Source organism: Pseudorasbora parva, chromosome 8, assembly GCF_024679245.1.
Source record: "Pseudorasbora parva isolate DD20220531a chromosome 8, ASM2467924v1, whole genome shotgun sequence".
Taxonomy (NCBI): Eukaryota; Metazoa; Chordata; class Actinopteri; order Cypriniformes; family Gobionidae; genus Pseudorasbora; species Pseudorasbora parva.
This window is the reverse complement of record NC_090179.1, coordinates 42,522,127-42,535,626: the sequence shown is the minus strand read 5'-3', so window position 1 is coordinate 42,535,626 and position 13,500 is coordinate 42,522,127. Positions and strand designations below refer to the sequence as shown.

The 13,500-nt window shown below is 39.4% G+C and overlaps 1 protein-coding gene across 1 annotated transcript in view; it reads right to left on the bottom strand.

The window, feature by feature from the left end:
• LOC137084560 (zinc finger protein 729-like) overlaps nt 1-10,286 on the bottom strand; it is a 53,660-nt gene extending 43,374 nt beyond the window's left edge. The window contains exons 1-3 of the mRNA XM_067450850.1: nt 9,779-10,286; nt 6,689-7,874; nt 1,092-1,725 (exon numbers count right to left, since the gene is read on the bottom strand). Of these exons, the coding sequence (XP_067306951.1) occupies nt 1,092-1,725; nt 6,689-7,874; nt 9,779-9,863 (1,905 nt within the window). The 5' untranslated portion in view covers nt 9,864-10,286. The remainder of the gene's footprint in view (nt 1-1,091; nt 1,726-6,688; nt 7,875-9,778) is intronic.
• Nucleotides 10,287-13,500: the final 3,214 nt, after the last annotated feature.

The following is a 13,500-nucleotide window of genomic DNA, read 5'->3' as shown; positions in this document are numbered from 1 at the left end:
AACACTATGACAAAAAAACAATTACCTGCACACAGCAGTGAAGAGAGAGAAAGTACTGAGTACAAGCGCTTCAGCTCCATCTATTCGAAACATATTTCACCTCGTTAGAACGGACATGGAAAGTGGCGCACATGGAAAGATTGAGTTCATTAAAACAGAAATAAAACTATCAAATACACAAAAATATAAACAGAAAACACACTCTAGATGTCAATTAGTGTTCAATGTGTGCAATCCCCTTCATACATCGTCTAACATTCAATATGAAACTTTTATTTTTAACTTTTAATACGGAGCTGCAGTAGAAATGATTCACCCACAGCAGTTCTCTCTAGCTCTGCTGCAGATCGTTCAAGCGCAGTGAACTACAGCGCCACCAGAGCCGCCAATAGGAAGCGTGAACACATTACAGCAGGATTTATTTAAAGGACCCTTGAACTATGATATTTATCCCGTTACATACACCCCCTTTAAATCCTGCTTAATCTGGGCATATCATAAGAAAACAAACAGTGAAGAAAGACCGGAAGAAAAGATAGATATGGAACTCACTCTTAATGTTTCCAATTAATAAAGAAGAGAAGAAAACTGCACATTGAGTATTATTATTTGTCAATCAAAAGATTCTTCCATAAGAAGTACCTAGAGACAAGGGAGGCGCCTAACCCTAGTTTGAAAGTAGATTAAAGAGATGCCTGTTACACCTCAGATTTATAATGTAATAACTTATTTGATTTCTAATCTCTGTATGGATTTGCTTCTTTTGTGTTCTCAACTTTACATGAAATCAAATGTAACTTGATGTGACAATGCTTTTAACTAAATCAACGAAAGAACTCACTGTAGAGTCTGAACTGTCCATGTGTTGTTTGTTCATTTCATAAATCAGTCTTTTAGGAGGCTTAATGACTCTGCCACATCTAGTTTGAGTTACTACAGCCTCAACATGTCTTGGCTGTGTGCACACCACAGGTTATGACATCGTTTGTGAACTGCTCTCTGTGAGTCGAGTCAGAATCTTGAAATTCCACTTCAGGTAAATCAACGTCACTCGTTACATTTTGATCCCTTCTCTCCCCATCACTTATTACTCTGACATCACTTCTTTCATTAAGGTTCTCATCGCCAGCACTTGCAGAGTCCAGCATCTCTGACACACAATCAGACGCATCAAGTAGATCTGTTGGGACTGTATGAATATCCTCTTCAACAAAATCATTAGGATTGTTCAATATCCAGTTTGCAGTTCTGTCATCATGGTCAAGTTCATCTCCTTGAACTTCAATTTCATCATTCACATCATTGTCCTTATGACCAGATTCCAGAGGTTCATCAACTGGGAGGAAGTTCACAGGTAACAAAAGATTTCTATGGACCACCCTCACTTTGTCTGAGTTGATTTCTCGATTCCTGTAAACATTGATATCAGGACATACAGCAATGACTTCATACGGAGATGAATCCCATTCGTCAGAAACTTTCCTTCTACCTCTTTCGCCTCTGTTTGCAATCAACACTCGATCTCCAACAGCCAGAGGACAGCCCTTCACCTTTCTGTTATAAAGTCTGCCATGTCGTTCCTGTTCTTTCAGAGTGTGCATCCTTGCTATGTGTGCTGCTTCATGCAAGTCTTTCTTCAACTTGGACACAAAATCTTTGTAATCCACCACATCCTCATTTAAAAGCACGTTTTGAAACATGATGTCAATTGGGAGACGAGGCACTCTGCCAAACATAAGAAAGAATGGCGCAAAACCTGTTGTCTCATGTTCAGTGCAGTTGTAACAGAGGGTAAGTTGCTGCAACATCTGCGGCCATTTTGCTTTCGCTTTAGGGGGCAATGTCCTGATCATGCTTCCAAGAGTCCTATCGTTCCCCATGGCCCCACCATAGCTTGCTTTCGAAATTAGCCCCCTGGTCAGAATGAATTATTTTGGGGAAACCATACACTAGAAAGAAATCATTCCAGAGTCTTTTAGCAACTTGCTTAGCCGACTGATTCTGGCATGGAAATGCATGGGCCATTTTAGTAAAATGATCTGTCACAGTTAGCACATCTACAGACTTCCCTTCTTTGACCTCTGCTGACCTAAAGTCAATGCAGACCAGCTCAAGCGGTTCTGAGGTTTTACCAACTACACATCGATGACAATTCTTCACATAATCATCAATATCTTTTTTCATTCCAATCCAGAAGAATCTTTGTCTTGCTAGTGAAAGTGTTCTGCTACATCCTTGATGTCCTGCTGCATCAAGGAGACCATGGAGTACTGGTCTCACTTGTGGATTCCTTTGCTTGTTCTCTCTTAGATGGTTTTCGATGTCTCTCAATATAGTAAAGAATCCGACACAAGGTGCAAGGGAGGGCTTGACTGTTGTGGTTGTGAGATGGCTGGAACTATTCCCATTACTTCACTCAAACCCCCAGAAGCATGTGCTGCCAACACCGCAGAAACTTCCTGACTCCCTGAAGAAGACAAAAGCAAGAGTCCATCACTGTTCAGGTCACCAGAACCTTTTCCATCCTTCTGCACTACCTGATGGTTACTTGTGCACTTGAAAGCATCTTGGACAGAATTGTCAACAACACCACTGACATCCTTCAAGAGAGATAAGTATGGTTCAGTGATGAGGCGATGTCCTATACAAGACTGGACAAATGGCTCACGGCTCAAAGCATCCGCAACAACATTTTTTTGTTCCTGGCACATACTTCAGATCAAAACTATAGGAAGCAAGTTTTGCCACCCATCGCTGCTCACATGCATCAAGTCGGGGTTTAGTCAGAATATATGTAAGCGGATTATTATCTGTCCATGCCGTAAAATGCAGTCCTCTGAGCCAATGGCTAAACTTTTCACAAATAGCCCACTTTAAGGCAAAGAACTCTAATCTGTGAGGTGGATAGTTCATTTGGGAGCGAGACAGTGTTCTACTTGCAAAGGCTACGGGTCTGGCAATCTCTTCACCTGGCAGAACTTGCGACAATACAGCTCCAACTCCATCGAAAGATGCATCTACAGCCACAATGAAAGGTTGGTCAAAGTCTGGGTGGGCCAACGTCACATTTCTTGTTAGTTCTTGTTTTAGGGTGTGCAAAGCTTCTTCACAGTCAGTCGTCCAGTCAGCTGGGGAAAGTTTGAGGTAACTGAATTTCTTTCTTGGTTTACGTCCTCTTGTTACAGGAGTCTGTTTTACTGATCCTGATGTCAACTTGAAAAGAGGCTTAGCTTTCGCTGAACATCCTTCAATAAAATGTTGATAATACAGAACCATTCCAAGAAAGGATCTGATCTTCTTCTGACCTGGTGTTTTTCCATCAGGTTCCATCAAATCAGAAGCTTGAATATTGTTAATTGCCTCAACTTTTCCAGGATCAGTCCTAATCCCTTCCTCACAAACAATGTTACCCAGCAATTTTACAGATCGTCTCAAGAAACAACATTTCTTTGGTGCTAACTTTAGATTGTGATGTGACAACCGCAAGAGGACCATTTCAAGACGCTGAATGGCTACTAACTCAGAAGGGGCAAACACCATCGAATCATCAAGGTAACAGAGAATGCTGCTGAAATTCTCATCTCCAAAGATAGACATCATCATTCTCATGAAAGTGGCCGGGCTATTAGAGAGACCCTGAGGAAGCCTATTATACTCATGGAGCCCAAACGGGGAAGAGAATGCAGTGAACTTTTTGTGTTCTTCCTCTAAAGGGACATTATAATACCCTGAGGTAAGATCCATGGTTGAGAAGAATGTGTTACCACCCAAAGCAGCTAAGACATCGGACTGGTGTGGTAAAGGGTAGGCATCTCTGACAGTCCTCGCATTTAACCACAGATCCTGTCAGTGCAGATCCTGAAATCGCCATTCTTTTTCCAAACTAGTAGGAGAGGGGAAGCATAATCACTATGAAATTTTTGGATGATTCCTTTTTCCTCCATCTCATTTAATGCTGTCCTCCGTTTAGCATACTGACTCGGTGGTATGCGTCTGTATGGAAAACGGAAGGGTCTTTCATCAGTGAGGTTAATCCGATGGACAACACCTACAGCCTCTCCACAGTCCATTTTGTCTCTTGAGAAAACTGACTCATACTTCTCAATAATGTGCAGCAACTTGTCCTTCCAATGGGCTGACACTTCACAGGACTCTAAGGGTGCGTTCACACTTGTAGTTCGGTTAGTTTGGATCGTTTGGTCCGGACCAAAAAACAAAAACAAAACATAATAGTCCTGGTCCGCTTAGCGTTCACACAGGCATTTTTAACAGCGAACCTAAAGTTACCGAACCAAAGGCATAGGGAGACGGTAACAACCTGATTGGTCGGCTTATATGACGTAGGAGCTCGCTTACCGAACATTTAAAACAATGATGTGTGCGGATTACACGCACGGGCATTTTATGCGTGTACATATGGCATTATTCTTTACCAGAGAACTCATGAAGAGCTCATGAAATGTTCAAAACATTCAAAACAACGCCGTGTGCTGGATTAAACGCGATCATTTTATGCGTGTACATATGGCATTATTTTTTACCAGAGAACTCATGAAGAGCTCATGAAATGTTCAAAACATTCAAAACAACGCTGTGTGCTGGATTAAACGCGATCATTTTATGCGTGTACATGTGGCATTATTTTTACCCGCTGAGAACTCATGAAGAGCTCATAAAATGTTCAAAACATTCAAAACAGCAGCAGGATTTCCTCCGTTGTGCAACACAGGAACTTTGATGAGAAGAGCCAGGTATGCTTTTTGTGTGTTTTTTCTAGCATTTTCGAAACATGCTCGTCTGACCAAATATTTATTAGGCACTTCCTCGTTGCTCCATGTTTGCCCTCTAACGTTAAAGTTACTCATTTTGGATACACCGATCTTTCTGCGTCGTCAAATCAGCTGCATTATGCGTCGCATCTTGTGACATTATATGTCCGGTTTTTGGTCCGTTTACATGTCTTTGGTCCGTGTTGCATTCATATATAAATCGAACCGCACCAGAGTTCGTTTGGAAGCGGACCGAGACCCATCTTTTTAGCGGTCTCGGTCCGCTTGTTTGGTGCGCACCAGGGTTCGGATGGCAGCATTCATATGTTCAAATGAACCGCACTAACGAGCAACCGCACCAGGGTTCGTTTTAATCGAACCAAACATGACAAGTGTGAACACACCCTAAATCAAGTTCGCCAAGGTTCAAATCACTCAAAACACGCTTCATCTCTTCACTGGATCTAGGTGGTACAGGTTCCTCAGTACACTGCAGATTTGACTGAATCTGTTTCGGCAGCGGCAAATCTTGCACAGCAATGCAAGGTGACACATCAGCAATTTTTGCATTTCTTCTCAACACAACTCTGTGATTAGTGGAGTTGATGATTTTCAAGGGGATAGAAATGTCTCCCCATAGTGGTGTTATGACTCTCCCGACCAATATTTGCCTTGGTCTCGATCTGGACTCCGTCGGTTCCACAATAACAGTGCTGCCAACTGACAAGACAGAAGACTGAGGTAGCTTACCCCAAACAAGATGTTCAGTTCCAATAGTGCAGTCAAAAAACGATGAGCATATATCATTAATTCTTGTACATTGTTTACTTGAATTTAGATATGATTCCATCCATGTTATTGTATTAATAGAAAAATTAAACTTTGACAATTTAGATAAAAGTACATTATGATTTACAGTGTCAAAAGCCTTCTTAAAATCAAGGAAGACAGCACCAACAACACCTCCTCCATCAAGACTGGATTTAATTTGTTCAACAAAGTCACAGTTTGCCGTCTCTGTGGAATGACGTGCCCTAAATCCAAACTGCATTGGATGTAGAGGAAAAGAACCATGATTTAAAATCTCTATTAACTGGCTACAAATTACCTTTTCAATTACTTTGGAAATTCATGGAAGAATACTAGTAGGTCTGTAATTGGTTACATTAGTATGATCACCATTCTTTAAAATCGGTGTTATTACTGCTGACTTCCAAGCATTCGGGAAATAACATTGTTTTATTGACAAATTAACCAGATGAGTAATGGGTGTACTTAGAACATGTGTTTACTTTTTAACAAACATAGAATCACAATCAAAGACATCTTTAGCCCTAGACCTCTTAAGTTGACCCAAAATTTGTATTATATTAGGCTCGGATACTTCAGAAATATTAAAAATAGGAGCATTATAGTTTAATGGCACAATGTCCTTATTTCTTGCGCTAAACCCTTGTGCAAAATTTTGAACTGAGTCTATAAAAAACTAATTGAATACACTAGCAATTTGATGCTAATCTTGAATTAAATTTCCCTGAACTTGTAATTCAATATCTTTATTTATTTTTGGAATATAAGGTTATGATCGGATAACCCTGTTAATAAATTCATTGACTTAGTTATTCCTTCTGGTTTATTACTAAATATTAAATCAATTTGAGTTTTAGATGATGAAGTAAGTCTGGTTGGGCCCTGAATTAACTGTGCAAGGTCAAACTGACTTACTATCTCCTGAAGCTTTTTTCTATTTAATTTGTCAATACAATTTACATTAAAAAACAGAATTAGTTCCTTACTTTTATCAAATCCTTTTAAAATTTCTCTTAAATGATCATAAAATATAATACTTGATGACTAGTTTATTAGTTACACATGATTTCATGATTTACATTTTTGATCTGAAAGAAACATTTGCTCACTGTGAAACAGAACAACACTGTTTGATATGAGTCACTAGATTACTTGATCTGGTGAAACTCTTCTCACACTGAGTACAGCGGTACGGCTTCTCTCCAGTATGAACTCGCTCATGTGATTTCAGGAGAGCAGACTGAGTGAAACTCTTGTCACAGTATGAGCACTTGTAAGGTCTTTCTCCAGTATGAACTCGCTCATGTGATTTCAGGTGAGCAGACTGAGTGAAACCCTTGTCACAGTATGAGCACTTGTAAGGTCTTTCTCCAGTATGAGTTCTTTGGTGTTGTTCCAGAAGGCCAGCTGTAGTAAAGCTCTTCCCACAGTCAAAGCACATATAATCTCTCACTTCATCATGTGTTTTCTGGTGCAGTTTAAGACTGTTCAACCTTGAAAATCTCTTTCCACAGTGAGAACATACATAAGGCTTCTGATCTGAATGAACTATCAGGTGTTTTTTTAGATTATATGATAAAATAAACTCTTTACCACACTGAGGGCATGTAAACGGTTTCTCTCCAGTGTGAATTCTCATGTGTGTGTTAAGGTGTCCTTTATGTCTGAAACTCTTCCCACATTGAGGGCATGTACACGGTTTCTCTCCTGTGTGAATTCTCATGTGTATGTTAAGGTTTACTTTTCGTGTGAAACTGTTCCCACAATGAGTGCATGTATACGGTTTCTCTCCAGTGTGAATTCTCATGTGTGTGTTAAGGTGTCCTTTATGTCTGAAACTCTTTCCACACTGAGTACATGTATACGGTTTCTCTCCAGTGTGAATTCTCATGTGTGTGTTAAGGTGTCCTTTATGTGTGAAACTCTTACCACACTGAGTGCATGTATACGGTTTCTCTCCAGTGTGAATTATCATGTGTGTGTTAAGGTTTCCTGTATGTGTGAAACTCTTTCCACACTGAGTGCATGTATACGGTTTCTCTCCAGTGTGAATTCTCATGTGTTTGTTGAGGTCTCCTTTATGTGTGAAACTCTTTCCACACTGAGTGCATGTATACGGTTTCTCTCCAGTGTGAATTCTCATGTGTTTGTTGAGGTTTCCTGTATGTGTGAAACTCTTTCCACACTGAGTGCAGGTGTTCAGCTTTTTGGCTTTTGTTCTTTGAGTTTTAAAGGTTTGATGTTCCTCCTCCACTTCACTCAGTTCTTGTCTTTGCGGTTTCACTTTCACCTGGTCTAAAATACAAATCAAGTTAGAATCAGTTTAAGTGAACCCTGATTTAATAGCAGAAAGAAACAGAGATTTGGGGCCTATACCATGAAGTCGGTTTAGCTGGATAGCCAGATATGTTAAAGATTAGTTTGTGCCAATCCTGGGTTTTAGGTACCATGAAAGCGGCCTGTTTTTAGCAGTGTTCATCTCCATAGTAACTTATGCTCCAGGGCAGGTTATGTTCTGGATTAGAGATCTCAAACCGGACTAATCAGCTGTGAGCAAAGTGACGCACCTCTGATACAATAAAGTTACTCCCCCTTTTTCTACTCCAAATTAAAGGTCACTATACATGGCAAATGGTTTTTAAAGACTGAAGTGTTTGGCATTTAACAATGCTTATTTATTATAATAATAATAATAATTTTGAAAGATTAAGATATAATTGATGTAATTATTATATCCTTAATCAATTACACATTTATCATTTTAAATAATCAATCATTAATCGGCACTTAGTTATAATTAATATAAATAGCCAATATAAATGTCACACAAATAAGCTTTAAAATCATTGAACAAAGTAGACGTAGTAAGATTTTTCTTTAAGTTGTCCTCTTTTTTTCTTGCTGTATAATTTGTATAAATTCTTAATATTTTTTAACCATGAAATATTCTGGAGAAGAGAGAAATGAATCTCGCTGCTTCTCTCGTGAGAAGTGAATCTCAGTTTCAGTGATCCATAGCATGTGATTGGCTGTTCATTACTGATGTCACAGCGTGTGATTGGCTGTTCATTACTGATGTCACAGCTAAACTCAGGATCCAAGCCTAAGTTGACAGAAAAAGCTGATGATCAGCATCATGATTCCAGGTTGTCGACTCGAAACTAATCCTGTAACCCTGAGTTTGTTAAACTACCATCATGGTACAGGCCCCAAGTATCAGATCTTTCATTCGGCAAAGTTTTATGTCGTACAATTTTTTATATAATTAACAATATGCTTGTCAAGAACTATATAAAAGGTTATGATCTGTTAGATCAGTGTTTCTCAAACTTTTTCTGCCATTTCCCACTTTGGAGGTAGGGAAGGGTTCAGAGCCCCACCTGTCCCCAATCGCCCCAACAAAATGGTAATTATCCAGGCTTTACGTTTGCCTGTTAACATTACATTTTAACCCTTTCATGAATACGGTTAAAATATTTTAGCTGACTCCCAGTGTACGTTTTTTAAAGGCGGCCGTTATTTTAGAATGTTTCTCCTTTTTGTTTCCATGGCGACGCGTCATCTTATCAAGTGACTCACCACGACCAAAATAGCGCTGTACGATGTATATCGCTATTATTAAGGTTTTTCTTTTTTATTAAAAATATTGACAAACTTGCTTACCATGTCATCAACTGTCTAATAATCCAATTGTGGTTGTGTTTTACCATTTAAAAACCTTTATAAATGATCTTGATTTTGATTTATAACAAATACAGCGCAGTTCTGTCAATCGGATTTACAGCATGTCAATTCTTCAGTTTCTCCTGAAATAAGTAAGTGACCGGTGAACTGGGAGAAGAATCGAGTAAACTTTATAGTTACTTTCACTGTGTATCTGATATGAATAAAATATGTCAGCAAATTATATTTTAATGGATTGTTATTGCTGCTTTCATAGACATACAAACTCTAAATGTATTACTAGTACTTATGTGTATTTAAATGTTTGAAACCTAAAATAAATATTATGTGGTTGAAAACACTGCATGATATATGTCGCGTGCTGAGCGTGTTCGCATCTGGCTCGGCGCTAGGCACGCCCCACACTTTGAGAAACGCTGATTTAGATGCATTTCTCTATCATTTACCATCTACATGCTGATCAACTTGCATCTGCCAAAGCAGTCAACAATGAAGAATCCAGAATGGACACCAACCTGTTTGTTCCTCAGTATCTTCATGTTTTATTCTGGATGGTTCTGGATCACTCATGTCTTCAATCTCCTCTTTAATAAACTCCATCTTTAACAGTCACACAGAGTTCAGCTGCTACACCTGGAGTTTGTCCTTCTCTTGTAGGATGATGTGAATATTCCCAGTATTTATTGGTGAATTGTTGTGGGCGGGTCTTCACTGCAGGTGTGAACTGTGATCACTGCGTTCTGATTCAATCTGCATTTAGAAAGAACAGGCCATAATGTTTAACTGAGCTGCTGAAGAGCCAAAAGTTCCCTGTTTTCACCTCATTCATTATGGTGATGTCTGAGATCTGCTGTAAATTGGCACATTAAGCACATTTTATTGGTGTCAACAGGCTGAAACAAACTACAGGATCATCACCTTTGAAATTGAATTTCACTTCAGTTCTTGTCTTTGCTCTTTCACTTCAGTCTGAATTAAAATATTGAGTATTTAAAATCCGTTCAAGGACGATAAATTTGAAGATTCAATTGAACCCTGATTTACCCTCATTAAAATTAACAATGGTTTTATAACTGTAAAAGTGTAGTAATCATGATTTTTTTACCATTTATATATCCACAGCTTTACAACAAATACCATGGTTAAACTATGGTAAGAGTAGCAAAGCCATGGTTAGTGTAAAGACTTGTCACTTGAAGTGGGATGAATTTGCAAGCTTTAATAACAATGTAGTGGTACGGGCAATGGTCAGGCACCAGTAAACACAGCAAACGGAGATGAAGCAATCGTGGTCAATGGGCGGCAGGCGGATAACAGTCACAGGTCCAAAACAAAATAGAGCAGAGAGCAGTGATGCCAGTAACGCCTTACTCTAATCTGACTACTTTTTTCTTGTAACGAGTAATTTAATGCGTTACTATTTCCAAAAGCAGTAATCAGATCACATGAGTTACTATTTTAGTCATTTTCCTTAGTAAAATAAATAAAATTATATATATATTTTCCTTGCGTCTCGTGGAGTGTTTTTTCAGGATTTTTTTTATTATTTCTACTTAAAATGTCAGGAGATATATTGTTAACGTTACTATTAAAAATGTACAAATAAAGTGTCCGATAAAGTGAGTGTTGACAAAAACGGTTGTCATTTCTATGTTGAGGCGGCACGGGTGTTGACGGCAACTGCTGAATGTAACTAATAAAGTAACTTTTAATCTTACTTATTAACTTTTAAAATCAAGTAATCTGTACAGTAACCAAGTCACTTTTTAAAGGAGTAATCAGATTACTTTTTCAAAGTAACTATGGCAAACTGGCAGAGAGGCAGCAAAGGATCGCAGACGTAGTTCACGGTAGCAAAACAAAACTTCGTAGTAGGGAACAGGAGAGAGCCATCTTAAATAGACCAGAAGATAGGCTACAGCTGGAATGACCCATCAGTGTCAGGATGGGAATTGTAGTGCGGCTGAAAATAGATAGAAAGTCAGTACTCGGGCGATGGATCCCTCTGGTGGTTAGAGGAGGGAACCATGGAGATTGTCTCTGTGACAGTTAAGTTTGTGGTTACCATGATTTAAAGGAAGTGTATGTAAGATTGTGGCCAAAACTGGTACAGCAATCACTTTCAAATTATTGTAGACCTGTGTATCCCCTCTCCCCTCTTAAATTTGAGCTTTAAAAAAAACACAAACGTATATCTAAAAGCAGTAGAGATGCTTTTCATGGATTTTGCACACTGTGTGGGTGTGAAATGTTGTTTTCTGGCACTGTGCCAGATTATTTGTTTATTTATATATTTATTTTATTTGTAGAATTCCAGAAATGTTATTTACATTTACATTTAATCATTTAGCAGACGCTTTTATCCAAAGCGACTTACAAAAAAGGGGAGAGTAATAGAAGCAACGAAACAGACAAGGCCAACAACCTGTAAGAGCTGTAAGAAATCTCAATTAATTAGCACAATACACAACATTTTTTTTTTTTTTTTTTTAAGACATCTACAACAAAAACTCACGTACGCAAAATGCTGAACACTGGATTTTGATAGCTATGATAACAACCCATTAGGACTAAGGCTGTTGCCCCAGCTGTTGTCGTTAATGCAGATTCAGTGGCCCAATGGGTTGGTTTTGTATGGCATTCTAGCTAAACGCGCAGCAATAGCCATCTAGAACAAAAACTCACGTACGCAAAATACAGAACACTGGATTCTGATAGTTATGATAACTATGTAACATACCCGCCTGAAGGCACAAATCCAGATGAGAGACGTAGATATGATCCAGGAGTGTGCGCTTTTGGTCGTTGCTGTGGTGATCAGTAAGTGCTATTCTGTATTGGTCAAGTGCAAATGGAAAAGATGTGTCTTAAGATGTTTTTAAAAAATGGCTACAGACTCGGCAGCACGAATTGAGATCGGCAGGTCATTACACCAGGTGGGAACGGTCCAGGAAAATGTCCATGAGAGCGATTTCATGCCTCTTTGGGATGGAACCACGAGGCGCCGCTCACTCGCAGAACGCAAGCTTCTGGAGGGTGTGTAAGTCTGAACAAGTGAGTTTAGGTATATTGGTGCAGAGCCAGTTTGTTTTGTAGGCGATAACTAGTGCCTTGAATTTGATGCGAGCAGCCATTGGCAACCAGTGCAGTTTGATGAAGAGAGGCGTAACATGCGCTCTCTTCGGCTCATTAAAGACCACTCTCGCCGCTGCATTCTGGATCAGCTGCAAGGGTTTGATAGTGCATGCTGGAAGCCCAGCCAGAAGAGCATTACAATAATCCAGTCTGGAGAGAACAAGAGCTTGAACCAGGAGTTGTGCAGCCTGATCTGATAGGAAGGGTCTGATCTTTCTAATGTTGTATAAAGCAAATCTGCAGGACCGGGCTGTAGCAGTAATGTGGTCAGTGAAGTTTAACTGGTCGTCAATCACAACTCCAAGGTTTCTTGCTGTCCTTGATGGAGTTATGGTCGATGAACCAAGCTGAATGGAGAAATTTTGATGAAGTGCTGGGTTGGTTGAGAAAACAAGTAATTCTGTCTTTGCAAGATTGAGTTTAAGATGATGCTCTTTCATCCAGTCAGAAATGTCTGTCAGACAGGCAGCGATACGAACACTGACTGTAGGATCATCTGGTTGAAATGAGAAGTAGAGTTGAGTGTCATCCGCATAGCAGTGATAGGAGAAGCCGTGTTTCTGAATGACAGAACCTAATGATGACATGTAGATGGAGAAGAGAAGTGGTCCAAGGACTGAGCCCTGTGGAACCCCAGTAGCTAGATTATGAGACTTAGACACTTCACCTCTCCATGACACCCTGTAGGACCTACCAGAGAGGTAAGACCGTTGTTGAGGTAAGACCGTAAGACCATAAAAATGTTATGTTTTCAGGCACATTGTATTTCTGCAAGACAAATAGATTTCAGTGGTTAATTTTTTCAGATGTTTTTAGTTACAGTACAGGGGCCCGTTCTTCGTACCACGCTTAATACATCGGAGATGATTTGACAGATCCCAGATCTTTTAATCGTGATAACTGATCTCTGGCTAATTTGGTTCTTCAAATGAATTTGCAGATTAGATTAAAATATCTGGATTAAGTTATCTGAGATCACTGCTCGTGCCTGTGTTCCCTGAAGAGTGGAGATGCATCGATACTCGAAACATGATCAGCAATGCAGCGATTGGCTGGTGTCAAGACAACGTAATGACATCATATAATTAAAAAAGCCACCTGG